This window comes from Rhincodon typus, chromosome 12 (genome assembly GCF_021869965.1).
Source record: "Rhincodon typus isolate 14 chromosome 12, sRhiTyp1.1, whole genome shotgun sequence".
Taxonomy (NCBI): Eukaryota; Metazoa; Chordata; class Chondrichthyes; order Orectolobiformes; family Rhincodontidae; genus Rhincodon; species Rhincodon typus.
In genome coordinates this window covers 25,513,981-25,533,933 of record NC_063343.1, presented here as the reverse complement: position 1 = coordinate 25,533,933, position 19,953 = coordinate 25,513,981, and the positions used below count along the sequence as shown (strand labels likewise).

General features: G+C 40.3%; 1 protein-coding gene across 2 annotated transcripts in view; it reads right to left on the bottom strand.

The window, feature by feature from the left end:
• Positions 1 to 19,953, bottom strand: part of sh3pxd2b (SH3 and PX domains 2B) — a 293,056-nt gene that overhangs the window by 205,109 nt on the left and 67,994 nt on the right. For both annotated transcript variants that reach the window (XM_048603706.1, XM_048603707.1), the window contains exon 3: positions 18,589 to 18,664. In XM_048603706.1, coding sequence (XP_048459663.1) covers positions 18,589 to 18,664 — 76 coding nt within the window. The remainder of the gene's footprint in view (positions 1 to 18,588; positions 18,665 to 19,953) is intronic.

The window sequence follows — 19,953 nt, the reverse complement described above, 5'->3', positions numbered from 1 at the left end:
AAACAGATCCCCTCTCAGCCTCCTCTGCTCCAAGGAAAACAAACTCAGCCTATCCAGTCTCTCCTCATTACTGAGACCTTCCATCCCAAGAAATATCCCTGGGGAATTGCCACTGCATCCTTCACTAGTGTGGCAACCAGAATGGCACACAATATTCCATCTGTGGCCTAACCAATGTTTTATGAAGGTGTAACATGACTCCCTTGCTCCTACATTCTACGTCCTGGTTAATGACAGCAAGCATCCCGTATGCCTTCTTCACACCTTATCTACCTGAGATTTCAGGGATCTATGGACTTGTACACCAGGGTCCATTTGTTCCTCAATTCTCCCTACAGACCTACCATTCATTGCGTAGATCCTTCCCTTATTAGACCACCCAAAATGCATTACTTCACACTTATAGGATTAAATTCCATCTGCCATTGCTCAGCTCAATTTACCAGCTGATCAATATCTGACTGTAGCCTGAGAACATCCTCCTTACTATCAATAACATCACCAATTTTTATGTCATCTGCAAACTTGCTGATTATGCCCTCTACAGTCACATCCAAGCCATTTATGTACATAACAAACAGCAAAAGATCCCAGCACCAAGCCCTGTGAAACACCACTGGTCTCAGGCTTCCATTTTAAAAAAACAACCCTCCAACATTACTTTTTGCCTCCTATTTGTAAGCCAATTTTGGATCCAGTTTATCAACTAGCCTTGGCTCTTACCTTTTGGACCAGCCATCCCTGTGGGACCTTGTCAAAGACCTTACTTAAGTCAACGTATACCACATCAACTGTACTACCCTCATCAATGTACTTACCCTCATCAACATATTTTCAAAATGCTCAAATTAGTTGGACAGGATCTGCCTCTAATAAATCCATGCCTACTACCCCTGATCAATCTCTGCCTTTCCAAGTCTTAAGTAACTCTTCCTTGAGAATTTTTTCCAATAATTTCCCTACCACTAACGTCAGACAACTGGTCTGCAATTACCTGGCCTAACCCTGCATCCTTGCTTGAAGGGCATACACACATTCTAGATATTCTCAGGCAAATGCAGGAATGGAGTTGTATTTATGGATTCAATAATCAGAGGGACTGAAAGACAGTTCTGTGACCATCAATTTGAGACCCATATGTCTAAGGGCTTCCTCAAGACAGAGTAAGGGACATCATGGAAAGGATGCAGAATGTTCTCTGGCATGAAAGAAGAGAGTTAGAATTAGTGATCCAAACCAGAATGAACAACATAGAGAGAATGAAGGTTGATGTTCTGCAGTCAGAGTTTAAGAAGTTAGAAAGGATGTTAAAAAGCAAGCTATTAAAGGTTGTAATCCTTGGATCACTTGCAATGCTACATGCAACTGAGTGTACAATTAGAAAGATAATAGCGACAGATATGCTACAAGTGAAAGCTTCAGAAATCCCAGGACTTTGGAACCTGTCTGTGGCAGGTGGTTTATGTTTGTCCCTGAACAGAGCTGTGATTGATATGCATGGAAAGAGGTTAACTTGCATTGCAGGGTGAGGTTTAAACTAAATTGGAAGGGGGGGGCACCAAGATAAAGAAATTCCTGATAGACACTGAACTATACAGTAGTAATAAAAGAAATATTTAATACCAACAGTGAATAGGATAAGAGATCATGTTAAGTGCACAGCAATGAATGAAATTCTGAAATGTCTTCAGAAATTTCCTGACCAACAAGGAAGTTGGCATATACTGGATTCTATCCATTGAAACGATATGGGTGATATGGAAAATATCACAGTCGCTAAGCACCTTGAGGAACAGTTGATGGTACTAGATTTAGATTAGTTAAACAAAAGACTTGCACTGCATGGTCACTGAACATCTCAAAACAGTAAATTTAGTAGTTTTAATTCTTCACATTTACAGGAAATGCAGCAGATAAAATGCACACAACAAACCCCTACAAACAGAAAGGTAATAGAGACTAGATGATCTGTTTTTTTATAGATTGAGGGCTAGATATTGACCAGATTTTGCTAGGTTTGACCAAATATTTCTATGGGATATTTTATATCCACCTCAGAGTGAAGTAACAGCCTTCGTTAAATCTGTTATCTGAAAGACCACAGCTTCAATGGTGCAGCAATCCCACACTACAACACCGATATATCAGCCTTGATTTTTTTTTAAAAGTTTTGCCCTACGGTAGGACATTAACACACAATCTTGAGGTTGTTGGGTTACAACATGAGGTAAAAACAAGGGAGGTGCTAGAAAGACAAGTGTTACTACATGGATAAGTCATTCAGTCTAGGTGGGATGTTGAGTGAAGCAAGGGAAGAATGCAGAACATAGAACAGTGCAGCACAGGAACAAGCCCTTCAGCCCACCATGTCAGTGATGACCATGATACCATTCTAAACTAATCCTACCTGACTGCACATGGTCTGTATCCCTCTGTTCCCTGCCTATTCACACATCTAAATGTTTCTTAAACATTGTTATCATACCTGCTTTTGCCACCCCCATTGGCAGCATCTTCCAAGCACCCATCACCTTCTATGTAAAAAAAAATTAGCCTCATACATCTCCTTTAAACATTCTCCCTTTCACATTAAACTTATGTGCCCTAGTATTTGATATTTCTACGCCAGGTAAAAATACTCTAACTATCCACCATATCCCTGCCTCTCGTAATTTTATATGCTTCTATCGGGTCACACTCTCAGCCTCTGATATTCTAGAAAAAACAATCCAAGTTTGTCCAGCCTCTCCTTATAGCTAATGACTTGTAGAAGCGCTGAGCACAATCTTGGAATCCTCTTTAGACACAGGTTTGTCATCAGATGACTGTAGACATTGCAGATACTGCAGTTTTATTCAAAAAAGTAAAGGATAAGAAACCAAATAATTACAGGTCTGTCACTTTAATGCCAACAGTAGCAATGCTTTAAAAAAATCAGGAAAAAATTACAGCCACTTGGACAAGCATGCAAAAATAACGGATAGCCAGCACATTTTTTTTTCAGGGCAAAATGTGTTCGACTAATTTAATTGCACTTTTAGGAGTTAACGAAGAGGGTGAATGAAGGCAGTGCAGTTGATGTTGTGTAATAAATTTCAAAAATGTGAGAGAAAAAGTATCACAGTGCAGGCTTGTTAGCAAAATTGAAGTCCAAGAGAAAATAAAGTGGCAGTACCATAATGGATACAAAATTGAATAGAAAACAGGTAGCTGTGGTGGAACACCGTTAGTCAGTGGAGAGGTAAACAATAGGATTTGGTATTGGAACTACTGCTAATTTAAATTGGTCTTGGGAATTCAGAGCACAATTTCAAAATTTTCAGTTTATATGAAATTTGGAAATTTATTTGATGAGGAAGACAGTAATAATGCAAAAGGGCAGTTGAAATGGGCAGTTGCAAAATTATCCATTTTGATAGCAAGAATGAGGGGAAACTACAAATACTAAACAGTGCAATTTTAAAAGGGAATGTGAGGCCACAGAGACCCGTATGTAATTATGCACAAATCTTTGAAGGTAACAGAAAAGGTTAATAAAACATTTAGTAAAACAAATCAGATCCTGCATTTTATAAATAGAAGGTGCATATTAGAGTACAAAAGCCAGGAATTTATTCTAAACTTACGAACATTAATTTCACCACAACTGGCCAATACTGGACAGCACACTTTGGGAAGAATGCACAGGCATGGCAAATGAGATGGAATAGATTTATTTGAATGGTTTGACGAATCAGGGATTACAGGCATGCGGATAGAACCAAGAAGCTGAGATTATTCTACTGACAGCAAAGGTGGCTGAGAGGAGATTTAATGGAATTTCTCAAAATTATAAAGATTGGAGGTAGACAAAATAAAGGGAATCATTTTTCCAATGGCTGAAGGGTTGGTAAGATTTGTTTGAGGGAAGAGCTTTCTTTATGCAAGTGGTTCGGATTTAGAATTGACTGCTTGATAAGGTGGTGGCCTCGAGTAAAGGTAATTGGATAGAAACATGGAGAAAACAAAAACTGCACAGAGGGATATGGGAAAAGAGCTGTGGAGTGGGATAAACTAACAGGCTGCTTTTTAAAGGAATCAATACAGACGTGATAGGCGGAATGGCCTTCTATTCTATGATTCTGCGCACACTATTTGCATTCCAGAAGCCATCAATGATCATTTTTGTACACTTTAAAGAGTCTGAATATAGTTCACTCAATCCACCTGGGTAAAGATAGGATCCTCATTAGACTTATCACTGCCACATTGTAATTTGCTGCAAGTCAAAAAATGCAGTCACTTATTCCTGTTGCTGAAATAATCTGGACGGGGGAAAGATCAGCTGGCAAGAAATGTGCTGCATCTTTTTTTTTAAGTACCTTCATTGGTTTCCCCATGGCTTAAAAGTCACGCATTACAGAATCATAAAAAGTGGGTTAATACAATGTTTGCTGGCTTCAAGACCATCACCATCACCATTCATACTGGTCAAGGAATACTGAGGGAAGGGAATGAGGCCAACTCAGGATTCACAATCCTGATCAAGATTTCGCAATGTCTACAGCAAAATACAGCAACGTAGATATCTGACAAGAAAGGAATTAGACTTCAATCTGATGCCTCCTGTTCAAAAAGCTTGCCAGCATCAGGATGATACACTTTCACTTCACTCAGGCAGCCAGTCTGTGTAAGAAATTAGAACATAATCATAAAATAGGAAGAGAAATTGAAAGCATTAGAAAATGTCTTGGATAAAAACAGAACACCTGTTTATTTTTCCCCTTCAGTGAGTGTAATAACTTCCATTTGCCAACCTATCGGCACCTTTGTGGGGAGTAATGATCAGAGAAGCCAGAAAGCCAGATGCCTGTGACAGTCTTAGCCACGGATAATGCATGATGCTTGGATATTGGAAATGTGGAGAAATTTAACACCCTGACTTTTAAAGTAAGGCTTGTGCTATCTTGATCTGTTTTCACACTGTCCTGTAATGGTATATCTTATTCAAATTAGCAGCCACACTAATGTAAACATGTCAGATTGTGGAGATTGGTTAAGCTTCTTTAGTTTTCCTTTTATTTTCTGTGGCTCGGCAGAAGACAGGAACCAGAGTACATGGTGAGATGGAAAGAATGTGTAATGCTTCCTCAAACTAAAATGCATAAACAGTATGGAAAATGTACCACAAACTCTGTTTATAGAGTGACACCTGATTGGTTACCCTTTGAGTGAACTGTTTTTTTTTAAACAAAATGATAAGAAAGTAATCCAATAATGGAGGGATATTCAAGATAACCAGAAGACGTCTTGCTTTATAAGCGGGGATGCCAGCTCCAGTTGGCTCAATCACAAGACGTGCAAATTAACATTTGGCCAGTTCCTCAGAATGCATTTGGGACCCGGTCAAAGAATCAAAGATTCCTAAAATCCCTAAGGTGTGGAGTTACCCATTCAGCTCATCGAGTTGCACCAACCCTCTGAAGAGCATTCCACCCAGATCCACCCCCCTACCCTATCAGCCTGTATTTCCCATGGCTAGCCCACCTAGCCTGCACATCCCTGGACACTATGGGCAATTTAGCATAGCCAATCCACCCAACCTGCAAATTTATGGACTGTCATGGAGTATCTTTGCTTGCTTCATGCAAACAGTCATCATCCAAGAATGACAAACAATCAGGAGGCCAAGAGCAGGTGAAGAAGTGAAGCCAAGGATGGGCAAGAGGCATAACGAGAGATGGCAATGAAATTCACAGAGAACACCCAGACGGACTTCAGTTCCATCAGTTACGAAAAGTAACTCATTGAAATTGCACTGAAGACTAATGACAACATTGTGTCTGAATTGGGGTGAATGTGACTAAAGTCATTCTGAAATCCAGTCTCAGAGTTTGTAAGGTCCACCCCTCTAATAGGGAAAGATAACACTGAACAGATTCAAATGGAGAAGTTTCTGTCATCAAAAAACTCAACATTTGAGCAGAGTCAGGTCCCGATAGGAAAGGTGAGCATGCTTCAAGCTCAGTGTCTTCACTGACTCCTAATTCACTGGCAATATTTGTGATTGGATCAGCAAATCAAGATTTGGTTTATCATTGATGAGCTAATACCAACTAAGAGAGTCAACAATTGGCCTCCTTGCTGAACACTCAAAGCAATGGGAAAAGTCATCTATATGCACAAATAAATAAACCTATACATCTATCTGATAACAGCAGTAATGCCCCAACATTGTGCCTGGATCTCCTGGTAAAGCTACAACTCTGTCTGACATTCATATTGAAATTATAGACAAGAGTCTCCTGCACTGCACAAGGTTTGATAAGTGACCTCAGTCAATGTTTCTACCAGTAAACCTAATCCCTCTCCCTTTCTTCTTGAACTTAAATTTGTACAAGGCGAAAGGGAGAGGAATTAGGTGTACTAGTAGTAGATCTTCCAGTTCAGAATAATGAAGAGCTGGAATATCTTCAGATGACCTGGCCAACATTTCTTCCCCCTCAAACAAACAATCAAAAAGCATGCCAAATAATTATTCGTAAAACTGTGATGTTTGGGACTTTGCTGGCACAGAATGAATGCTGCATTTAGACTGTCACTGTCATCATCTTCACCACAGGACCTTAGGAGTTTTAATCAGCGTGGATGTGCTATTGGACCTCCTAAAACAGAAGCAGCATAGACCAAGCTGAACGAAACAAACTGACCAAAGGAGTAGCTAGCTCATGTCTGGGGCTTTTCGCATTGGGGACAAATTAAAGTGTTCTCAATGCCAACATTTCTAAGTTTTTCCCTGAATTTGGTTGAATAATGGAGTTTCCAAAGAAAGGAGGTCTTATAGCCATAGGGTCAGGGCTCCACTTTTTATGTTCAGTCCGTAACTCCACTTCTGTCAGATTCTGTCAGGAATATCCTTATTTACATGGTAAGAATATGAAAACAATGCTCTAACTTCCACATAGGAGTCCACAGTTTTGAAACCATTCTTTGCTTTCTACTTTGCTTCTTCCAAAAAAGAAATTTTGCTCGCCTGTTGTAATACAGCAACAGATGTAAATGCAGTAGACATTCAGTGCCAGGAAAGTGCCACAAATCATGATTTTACGAATGACTATTTAACCTGCTTTTTGATTGCTGGAGGGGGAAGAAATTTTGGCTAGGACAACTGAATAGATTCTAGCTCTTAGTCATTCTGAACTGAAGACAAGTCTTTAGTTTAATGTCTCATCCAAAAACAACCCTGTTTGAACTCCTCCTCAGCCTAATGCGGTGAGACACAGAAAAAGTACTAACAACTGAAAAAATTGAGCACAGTACAGTAACTGTATACAACCTGCATGAATATGCCAAAAATGACTCAAGTAGAGAGAATGGACCAGAAAAAAAAGACTCAAAGTCAGCAGCAAAATAAGGAACCCAAAAAGCATAAAATAAATTCTAGCAAACTGGAATTCACAAAGAAAAGTGATACCACTGGTGATTCCCCAGTTATAATACTTCCAAAGGGACAGAAATAAAAATGCAGCCAGAGAAAATGACACGAGGCAAAGGAAAGTTACTTCAAAAGTTATAATCAATATCTCAGATGCATCTAAATAAAGGGACAATGTTTCTTCAGTTACCATGATTTTTAATTTTACAATAACAGAGGCAAATACTTAAAATGCCAGTTCCTTTCTTGAATCTCGTATTTCTGCAGGCTGAGGTGGAAGCAGTTCTCATGCTTAACAGGCAACTTCACTCAACCATACAAAAACCCAAATACTGCTTATGATGCCTCTGTATCATTACCCCTATTTGTGCCAAATTTTTTATATGTTCTGGTCTGTGAAGTGCACATGAACCCAGGTGTAAAGCTGCAGTATCAATATTTATTTAACATTTTATCATTCACTTATGACCTTTATTTATTTTTCTCCTTATCGTGGCGACAGTTCAGGTTTCTTTGCCCTTAGCACCGATACTGGCATCATTAGCTTTCTCTATTTGAGGTCATGGATGATGATCATGAAAAGACTCTAGCCCTAGCTACAGTATCCACACACTCCACACCACAGGCAGAAATAAATGCAACTTGTTTTGAAAGAGAAATATCGTGCCCAAAAACTGTGGATTTGATTTTACAAAAGCTAGGGAGTTACAGCACTGGAACCAGAAGTGGGTACCAACCACATGCAGATGGGACAGTGGGGCAGCAGGCAACATTTTACCAGCTATGGTCCGTCGAGAGGTCATTGCAAGTGCTGCCATCCAATTGAGAATAATGACCCAGTTTGAAGATTGCCCAGCCTCATTGGTTCAGCAGCAACAAAAGAGATGGTCTCTGCTGAAGCCGAAGGAAAGGGAAAGGGTCCTGCCATTTACATGCCTTAGAAGACCGGACAAGTCTTCTTGTACCATGATGTGGCCAGGTGAGCAAGCCCAAGCAATATCAGAGAGGTGCTTTTCCAGTGACAGGACAAAGTCAAAAGGATAGTCATCGCTTTTGTGGGTCACATCTATGGGCCAAGGAACAACCATAAATGAAGGTCCCATTCCCTAAACTACACAGGATCACAAAAGGAGCTCACCAGGGTTCATCCTGAGATCTCCCCAGATACCAGGAGCTTATCCTGGTGGGGGTAAAATGCCAGTGGGTACAGAAAGTAACATTTACTTGGCCAATCAATTAATTGGCTGCCTATTTCGTATCAGCAGTTAGTTCTAGAGAAGACAACTCCTTTGAGAATAGTGTGATGTATTCTGTGATTCCAAAGCTTGTAATTTTTGACAGAGACCCTTACTGAAAGGAGAAACTAAAAAGGGAAACCAACGAAGATAACTGACCCTCCCAGCTTCTAAGAAACTAAAAGCAACATAAAGCCCTCCAAGCTCAACAGTAGATGAAGATTCTGATGGTACAGTACAGGCATGCTGCAGAAGACAGTGACAAGATCCAGAGGCTGAGAATAAGCTAAGTGCCACATCTAGACAGAGGTGAGGAGATCCTGCAGAGATGTGCTATTTTTGTTACGGATTGTATCCATGAAACTATGATAGTTTGTGCCCCATTCTCGGATTGAGAGTCAGGCTACACCCTAGAAGGAGGGGATCTGAAATTCTTTGTAAGAAACAAAGCATCTTCAAAGATTTTGGAAATGTGTTTGATGGCCTATATGCCAAGTGCACTGCTGAGCCAATTTGTAAGGTCTCTCTTAACTGTATGTGATTTAATTTAATGTGTAATTTACAGTCAACTGCAATTTGCTGTTAGTTCATGTTTAACCAATGTTGACATTTGGTTTTGAAATATTGATGATCAATGAAGGCAATATTTAGTGTTTGCTCTATTCACTCTTCTGCTTTAAGCTCTGTAATCTTGTGGCTTTATTCAGTTAGTTAAGGAGGTTTTGTACTTATTACTGACTTGAAACAAAAGGGAACATCTTTTGCACGTGTGTAATGTCACTTTGTAATGTAAAAGTCAGAGTGTCAGCTGATGTCTTAAAAGTTGGCTTGATACAGAGTAACCGTACTCTGCAGTCCTTAACTGATTGCAATTCTTACTTCCACTTTACCCAGCATTTAATCAACTGCTTCCTCTAAAATATGCTTCTGATGATTTATTGAATGGTGAGGTAATATAATCAGGCAATTTCATTAAACGAGACTTCCAATGAACTCAGTCCATGGAGAATTGACTGTAAATTTTTTTTAAATGTTTTTGAATAAAATATTTAAAAATAAATATATATTCTGTAGGATTTGAAACAATACCCTTGGATTAGATTCTGCTATCTATCAGCTAACTGAGCTACTGGACTGTGATGGAGGACATGCAAAGTAGACCAGCCCACTGTATTTGCCCCCCATGTCTGAGTTCATGGAGGCACAATCAGTAGTTCATCCAAAATATAAAATAAATAATCAAGAAGCTAAACTGCCATGCTATAAAAGTTGGTTTGTGTGGACAGCCCATTTTTCTAAGTAGCTTTTTTTTGGGGGGAGGCAGATGTACTATCCTGGCCATCAACTTTTCTTGCAGGGGGCCAAGCCATTCATCATCTCATAAGTTCCTGGTCACTGCTATTTTGTACTATCGATTAAATTAACACACACTCATCAGTTCATGAGCTAATGAAAGTGCATGAAATGGTTGAACGATAAGGAAGTTGTATCTTATAGACTGGTACTGAGGATTGGTTTAACATTACTGCCAACTGACACAACATCAATCCACATGTTTAATCATTAATGAAATATGTACCAGTATTAGTGGAATTCTAGTTTTCCAACTGTTAGCATGCCAAATGTTCTTAAATCAATACATAGATGTAGACATAGAAGATTGGAGCAGGAGGCCGCCATTCGGCCCTTAAACCTGCTCCGCCATTCATCATGTTCATGGCTGATTGTCCAACTCAAAAGCCTATTCCTGCTTTCTCCTCATAACCTTACATCCCATTTGCCCCAAGTCCTATATCTAGCCGCCTCTTGAAAACATTCAATGTTTTGGCATCAATTACTTCCTGTGGTTATATAACAGTTTACTGATACAATTAGGCGGTTTGTGAGAACAGACCCCTGAGGAGTGTTGAACTGTCCTCACTGTTGATAAATCAACTGCAGAAATATGTTGAGAGTTTCACTGATAACAGTTATCATGCTGAATAAACATTAGGGCAAGGTTTAAACGTAAGCCAATTCACAAGCTCTAAATGCAAACACTGTTACATTTGACAATAAATGACAATCAAGATAAATATTAACATTTATGTACAAAAGGGGAGGTATTGGGAATGTGACTTGATTGGTAATCCAGAACCCTTGGCCAATGTTCTGGGGACATTGCTTTGAATCCCAACAAGGCAAGTGGTGAAATCTGAGTTCAATTTTTGAAAAAAGGTACCAGATTAAATTGCTAGCCTAATTGCAACTATGTAACCACTACCAATCATTGTAAGAACCAACTGATTTACTAATGCCTTTTAGGGAAGGAAATCTGCCAATCTTACTGGTCTGGCCTACTTGTGACTCCAGACACACAGCAATGTGGTTGACACTTAACTGCCTTGTGGGTAGTTAGAGAGAGATGATATTTGCTGGCCTAGCCATTGATGCCCATAGCCCATGAAAGAATAAAGTAAAAAAGCACTGTCACAGTAGGTCAACAAAGGTGAATTCAGTGCTCAGGCCTTGTTGGAAATTGGTCTGGATCATGTTTGGTTTAAGATCTGCATACCTTGTTTGCTATCTGGTGTTTGAAACTTTCTAAGGATTTGTGAAACAATGGCATCAGTGCATATTCTAGGCCATTATTGTCGTAACTGCTTAAGTTACTTTCAGGTTGCCTTGGAGTTTCCATGTCTTTAAGCTTGACTGTTTGAAGTCAATGCTTACCACTGTTTCCCATCATCTAATGTGACATCCTTCATCAAGGGACTTGAGAACAGCTATTACCACACTGGCATTTTCATTTTCCTTGAATTCGTCGAGGAGCTGTTCACTTTTTAGTGTCCAGCAGACTATAAAGATCTTTCTAAATCTCTGGGAAACAAATGTGGTGGCTGTCAACATGTGAGGCCAAGTAAAGTGATTGTAGTTTTTGGGCAGGGCTGGGATTTGGTTCGTGCTCATGAGAGTGAATCTCACATGAAAACATTGCTGTTGTGCAGCATAAGGTGATTAAAGTAGAGGACCACTGCTCAACCTGGCTCAGAAATCACCAAACAAAACGTAGTGGATGTCCAGAAGGGTGTTTCCAGTGACCAACACAGCTCAAAGGCTCTCTCACTGCTCTCATTCATTGAACTTCATGATGTCTGCAGGGAATTCATCCATCAAGAATCAGCTGATAGCTAATGAAACACTCCCATTGTCACAGGGCTCTCATTGACATAAAGGAAACCTACACACCAGAGTGAAATCTCATAGGCCATACTCAAATACAATCCATGCCCAACAAACTAAAACAGTGCCATCTCTCCGGAACACAGCTCCTGCTGGGCTGCAAATGTTATTAACCTTGAACTAGCATCTCACCAGAGTGGTGACACTCCAGGTTTCAACTGTCCATGGAAAATTTGGACAACACTCAACTATATGGGGATAGACCAGGGAAGAGACAGTCATAGAGTCAGAGTTATACAGCATGGAAACAGACTCTTTGATTCACCTCGTCCGTGCTGACCAGATGTCCTAAATTGATTTAGTCCCATTTGCCAGCATTTGGTCCACATCCCTCTAAATCCTTCTTATTCACATACCCATCCAGATGCCTTGCAAATGTTGTAATTGTACCAGCCTCCACCAGTTCCTCTGGCAGCTCATTCCATGCATGCACCACCCTCTGTGTGAAAACACTGCCCCTCAGGTCCCTTGTAAATTTTTCCACTCTCACCTTAAACCTATGCACTGTAGTTTTGAACTTCCCTACTCTTGGGAAAAAGGCCTTGTCTATTTACCCTATCCTTGGTCCTCATGATTTTATAAACCTCTGTAAGGTCACCACTCAGCCTCCGACACTCCAGGAATAAATGGCCCAGCCTATTCACCCTTCCCCTATAGCTCAAACGCTCCAAACCCAGCAACATCCCTGTTAATCTTTTCAGAACTTTAATCTTTTCAAGTTTAACATCATCTTTCCTGTTGCAGGGAGACCAGAAATAAATGCAGTATTCCAAAAGTGGCCTAACCAATGTCCTGTACAGCTGCAACATGACATCCCAACTCAAAGATGTTGCCACTTGCCCTACAAGTGGAAAATGAGGAGCACCTCAAATTGTGACTGAGGGCCATTCAAATCAAACCATCACCCACATACTGAACTGCTGTCCTGAGAGACCCATTCCTGGTAGAATCACTACCATGTATACTGCGTTAGCTGAAGCCATTAAATGGGATTGTTAACTTCAACATTGAACCGTAACCGCTTCCCCAGCCACACGAACGTATATCTTGAATATGGCTAGCACCTGCATTCAATGAACTTCAACATGACTTTCAGTTGTGTGCATTCTGCAGTTACATAATGCCCGGAAAACGGATGAAAATAAAAAAAAGTCATATCCAAATTTTCACCCAAGAAATCACCATCAGGAACTTTTGATGTAAACTCTGTGGCAGAGTACAGAATTCTATCACATATTTTCACTTCTGCAAATAACAGGCATTCAAATAACCAAAGGGGAAATTAAAGTTAAATTAACATTTACATTTGTCCTTATGGTAACTTTTCTTTTGACAAAGCACTTTCACTATTGCAGGGAAGTTTACATTCCTCGTGGACTAGTACAGGGAATGTTGCATAGATAATGTACTGCACCCTCTAAGCAACTAAGTTTTGGATAAGCCAGATTTGCCAAAATATTTGGATAAAACTAATGTACAATAATTGGAGAAAAGTAGGAGATTGATACTTGGTAATGATACTCATTTTACCAGCTGGTGTTGGCACAATAGACCAAGTGGCCTCTTTCTACAACATAACATTCTACAATTCTCTTCAGAAGCTGTACATTTGAACAGAGGTCAAACACAAACAGTGGTCTAGATTTGCCTTTTAGAGACTGTGGAGAGGGCATGTTAGATATTGACCAACTCACAGCCACCACCCTCCCCTCAATCATATAGCTTGCTGAATTGTGGACCTAGTAGCTCGGTAAGAACTAATAAGAACTAATTCACCATTGGTGGAGGGCTACTTTTCAGGGCATTCAATGGCGAGTAGGTGAGTAGTTTTGTTTTGCTTCTTGTAGGATGGACGAGGAGACGATGTCAAGAGTATTCAGAGATATGGGCAGAAGGCTGGCTTTCAGAGACTATGACCTTGGGACCACCCCAATCCGTGCTTCCAATTAGTCCCAGATTGGAGCCAATGAAGACCCTCAGCAGGCATAGGGCAACGGTTTCCCAGTCAGGAAACCAGCCACCTTTCTCGCCCACTAAGAATGAAGGTAGTCAGAGAGGTGACAAGTCACCAACATTAATTGACCATTTAAAGGATCTTAATTGGTGGGGAGTTGAGAAGACTCCCACAGGCCTTCTCAGCCAGCACAATGTGTGATGTAAAAACAGGGAAGAGTATCCATCCAAGGCCAACTCATCTAATTATTAACCCTTCCCACGACCTCCTCAGAGGTGAAAATTTACACCCAGTGTGTTAGATATTTAGGGTCTAATAAAACCTTCTCTAAATTTCAGAATATCCCTTTATGTTGATGGGCACAAAATGAGATGGCAGCAGATGAAATTGAGATAGAATTCAAAACAAGGTCAATTGTGTGAAGCTAAAAATGGCACAGGTAAAGAACTTGGTAAGTGGGACAAAGTTTGAAAACTGAACTTGCAAATAAACAACTTGACAGAATTGATAATACTTAGCTTCTCTCCATTTTAGCCATATCACAATCTCAGGAAGGGTCACCAGACCCAAAACATTAACTCTTATTTTTCTTCACTGATGCTGCTAGACCTGCTGAGCTTTTCCAGCAACTTCTGTTTTTGTTCCTGATTTACAGCATACTCAGTTCTTTCGGTTTTCATCACAATCTTAGTTCTAAACAGGACTAGACAACAACTACAAGGTTGATATATAAATTAATTTCAGTCCCAGCTGATCACAAACACAGTCAAGGCACTGCAGACCTCAGGCTACTTGGATACATGATCGCATGGCTAGAATTCCCCCACATGGACTATATCAAATGATATGCCAAGCTCAGAAACTCACGACACAATCACTCTGCTCCTTGCTATATTTCACAATCACAACTGCATTTTACAGAATCAGCAGGGAAATTTCATATGTGGTAATCAAACAGCTGCCGAATTGGAAAACATAAAACTTCCTTACATGCACGTTATTTATGCTACCAGTAATTATAACTTTATCGTCAAACTCAGTAATCAGGGGAAGTACTTTCTGATTGATTACTGCTCAACGCTCAAAGTAAAATATTAGTACACTTGTCAAACATTGGTTTGTTGGCTGTGCCAGAAAACTACCAGTTAGATTATTGTGCATGCTGGACATTTAGGGAATCTGAAAAGGGAGAAGTAGTAGCATTTCAGATTTAAAAAGGAAATTATTTCTTTATTAAGAGATGATATAACAAGAAGTAAGCAAGTAGTCGAGAATTATTAGGTGGGATTAATAAAAAGTTTGAAGACTGTCGTAGCAATTATGTATAGGCAGATACCAGCTGTGAAGCAACGAAATGTGGATTCGTTTAAACAAGCATGTTGTAAGGGTGGTCATTTAAATGCAACATTTTAATTCAAATATGGGGTGAATTTTAATTCAAATATAGGGCAGGTATATTCATCATCCTCTCCCCAATAGAAAAGTTATTCTTGATGCCAACATTAAAGAAGAGGTTATCACACACTATTCATCCATAGGCAGTGGAGGACTCTTATAGTGCAATGGTAGTGTCCCAACCTCTGGGTGAACAAACCTGGGTTGAAATCCTATCTGCTACAGCAGTGTGTGCCATTACATGTCTGAACGTGTTGATTTAAAAAAAAAATCTACACTGCAGTGACTTTAACTGCTACCATGGACTTCCATTTCTCTTTTGGAGGTGATGGCTAATCAGATTGACGAACAGCTAAATAATAACAGTGCAGTTGAAGCCATGGCTGATGAAAAAGGGGAATCCCAAGAAGAAAGATCATGGGTGCCTGACTGAAAAGGTAAGAACAGCATTTTGGTTCAGGAACATAGCAAAAGATGGCAACTGGAGAGAAAAAATGTCAGGCTGTACAGACTGGGGATGGCAGGGAAGAGATGGTGCAAAGTGGGGCACGATTTTCGGGAGTAGTGCCCTTTCTTGGCACAATGAATGTTCCATGAAGGAAGGTATCCACATTTCCTTTCTGCTTTTTAGTCCAAGTTGCAAAATTAGTGTCTGTCTTCCTTATTCCACCTTCCCTTCGGTATATAGTACTGTGGGTACATTTACAACGTTTAAAAGGCATTTGGATAAATACATGAATAAAAATGTTTGGAGGGATATAGGCCAAGCGCAGGCAGGTGGGTCTGGTTTAGTTGGGTTTATTGTTTCCATGCTCTATGACTCTATAAGTGATCCCATGAGTAATGGAATAAATATAAGCTCTAAAGTCTTGCCATATCCAATCAATAATGGCGGTGGATAATTAAATAACTTACTGAAGGAGCAGACTTCATAAAGATCACATTTTCCATGATAGGAGAGCCCAGCACATCATTGCATAAGACAAGGCTGAAACAATTGTAACTATCTTCATCTCAACATGTCAGATGGATTAAGATTCCCACCATCACTTTCGGGCAATTTAATTCACTTCACGTGATATTAGAAATGGCCAAGAACACTGAATATAGCAAAGGCTACAGGTTCTGATAACATCATGGCAATAGTACTGAAGACCTGTGCTCAATAACTAGTTGGACACCTAACCAAGCTATATTAATACAGCTCCAACACTTGCAACTATCCAACGTAGTGAAAAATTATCCAGGCATATCCAATCCACAGATGGAAGAACAAATTCAATCTGGGTAATTCTCCCCATATCTGTTTACTCTCAAATCATCAGCAAATGAAGAAAATTGGTCAGAGAATATGCTATATAAAGCAATACTTTACCAGTAACCTGTTCATTGATGTTCACATTGGGTTTTGTCAGAACCAGTTAGCTTCAGGACTCATTGCAGACTTGGTCCAAATGAAAACAAAATAGCTAAATTCTAGATATCAGCTGAGAGTAATGGCCCTCGTTATCAAGTCAACATTTCATAAAGCGTGTGCCATCAAGGGGCCCTAGTAGCACTCTCACCTCTTGGAGATTTTAAACACATCTTCCTGTTTGGTTGGTTGTAAAAAAAATCATAGAACATAGAACATTACAGCGCAGTACAGGCCCTTCGGCCCTCGATGTTGCGCCGACCTTCAAAGAGCATCCCACCCAGACCCATTCCTCTACCACTGTATTTCCCATGTCTAACCCACCTAACCTAAACATCCCTGGGCACAATGGGCAATTTAGCATAGCCAATCCACCTAGTCTGCACATCTTTGGACTGTGGGAGAAAACCGGAGCACCTGGAGGAAACCCACACTGACAGGGGAGAATATGCAAACTCCACACAGACAGTCGCCCAAAGTTGGAATCAAACCTGGGTCCCTGGCACTGTGAGGCAGCAGTGCTAACCACTGAGCCACCGTGCCACCCATGGGATTTTCTGAAGAAGAGCACTGAAGCTATCCATGGAATCCTGACCCATTTTTTATCCCTCCAGCAACAACACTGAAACAGATCACCTGCTTATTAACGCACGTGTGTGTGTGGGAGCTTGCTATGTAAACATTGGCAACATACAAATGTTACAACACTTCAAGAAAGAACTCATTGGTTGAAGAACGTTTTGAGGTGTCCAGTGATTACAAAAATGCTTTGGAATCTCCAACTCTAATAATTGCAAATCTCTCTGTTGAGTAAAATTGAAGATAATGGGAGCTGAAAGCAAACTCTCCATGGGCTGACCTCATATCTAGCAGCAAGAATGACAGTTGGCTGCGGTTGTTGCTGGCCAATCATCCCAGTTCCAGGGCATCTCTGCAAAAGTTCCTCAGGGCTGCATACTAGGCCCAACCATGTTCAACTGCTTCACCAATGTTCTGGCCTCTCTTGAAGTCAGATGTGGGAATGCCTTCTGATGACTGCAGTGCTCAGTAACATTTGCAACTTCCTAGAAACCACCATGCCTGCATAAAGCAAGACTTGGATAACAATTAATAGGCGATGAACAGCATTTATATCACCTAAGTGCCAGGTAACAAGCATCTCCAAGAGAATGTCTAAACATCTCCCTTGACATTCAATTGGCATCATAACTGTCACACTCTCCAACATTGACATTCTGAGAGCGAGCATTGACAATACAATTTATTGGATGAGCTGTATACATACTGTGGAAATAATACCAAGTCAGAAGGTAGGTAGTCTGTGACTCACCTCCCAATACTCCACAGCCTAGCAAACATCTCAAAGGCATGAGTCCTGTATGTGATGGAATTCTCTACTTGTCTGTATGAATGCAGCTCCAATAGCATTGGGAAAGTTGGCACCATCCAGGACAAAGCAACACATTTGTTTGGCACCCCACCCACCACCTTAAACAATCCCTGGCAGCAGTGTGTACCATCTACAAGATGCATACAGCAATTCATCTTGGCTCTCTGAAAACACCATCCAAACCGATGACCTAAAATCAAGGGCAGCAAGCACACAAGACCACAGGCACCTGCAGTTTTCCTCTAAGTCAGATGCTATGCCATTATTTTCCTGTTCTCTCGTTGTCGTTAGGTCAAAATCCTGGAATTCCCACTCTAACAGTGTTTTGGGAGTACCTTCAGCTAACATACTGAAGTTTACCACCGCCATCTCAATGGCAATAAATGCTAACTTTGTCAGTGACTAATAATGAATGAAACAAAAAGACCAATCAACATCTATCATTAATGTCACAAAGTAAATTGTAGACAAACAAAATCTATTTGTGCTGTTTTTAGGGCCCAAAAAAGGAGAGGTTTTCAGGGTGAGACCAAGAAAGAAAACTGATTGCATGTGTTACTGTACCTGGCAGGAAAGGAATATAGCGCTGCTTTGGGTCCTTCTGGCCTCCTTCCACTGGGAAGGTATCCAACAGCTGCATCTGAGAGACATAATGAGTTGAATTAGAGAAAACACTTTCAAATGCATTCAAATATGAAAACATTTTCAATAAATGGTTTTTTATTTGAATGTTTAAAGACTGGAGGCTCGCCACAAAAATACTAATTGATACTTCTAAAATGCAAACTTGAGCAAATGCGTTGTTTAACTAATTTGCTTTGCTGTAACTAGAACTTTCAGTGGATCTAGCTTTAATACCATTTATCTTGCTGTCAACAGCATGAATATGTTGCATACTACTACATCAATCTCTCCTTTCATTCAGCCAAAATAACAGATACAGATTATACACGATTTGCTTTTAGAAATTAATAGAACTATATGTTTGGCAAATAACTAAAAGTTTTGCTGCAAAAATCTAAAGCACACCAAGAGTTACAATGATGAAAGTTACTGCAGAAAAAATCAGAAGCAGTGGGGGTAGCTAAAAAGAAAATCAGTGAAGGGACATAAATGAAAACTGAACTGAATGTGACTCAAACTAAAAGTAGCTCTATTTTGCCATTCAATTCTTGCCTCACAGCTGCTTTACTTAAGCCTGTTCTTTGCCAGGAGCTGAGCTGTCCACATGATTCATAAAAGAACAAAAACAGAAGTTGCTGAAAAAGCTCAGCAGGTCTGGCAGCATGTGTGAAGAAAAATCAGAGTCAACGTTTCAGGGCTGGTGACCCTTCCTCAGAACTAATGGTAGCTAGGAACATGTTGGTTTATATGCAGAAGATAAAGGTGGTGGGAAAGAATGAATGAGAGGTGGAAATAGAGCCCAAAGAGAGAGAAAAACAGTTGGACAGACAAAGGAGTTGATAACGATCTGGCTAGGAGGGTAAATAGCTGTTAATGGAGACTATTAGTGGCTAACAATAGATAGTGTAATGTCAGACTATATGATAACAAGGCCTGGTGTGTGGGCTAGGAGACTAGGACATTGGAGAGCTCAAGTTCTAAAATTATTGAACACAATATTGAGTCCAGAGGGCTGCAGGGTCACCAAGTGGAAAATGAGGTGTTGTTCTTCCAGCTTGCGCTGAGCTTTGCTGGAACACTGCAGCAAGCCTGAGACAGAGATAAAAACCAAAAGAACTGCAGATGCTGTAAATCAGGAATAAAAACAGAAGTTGCTGGAAAAGCTCAGCAGGTCTGGCAGCATCTGTGAAGGAGAAAACAGAATTAATGTTTCGGGTCTGGTGACCCTTCCTCAGAGTTCTGAGGAAGGGTCACCGTACCTGAAACGTTAACTCTGTTTTCTCCTTCACAGATGCTGCCAGACCT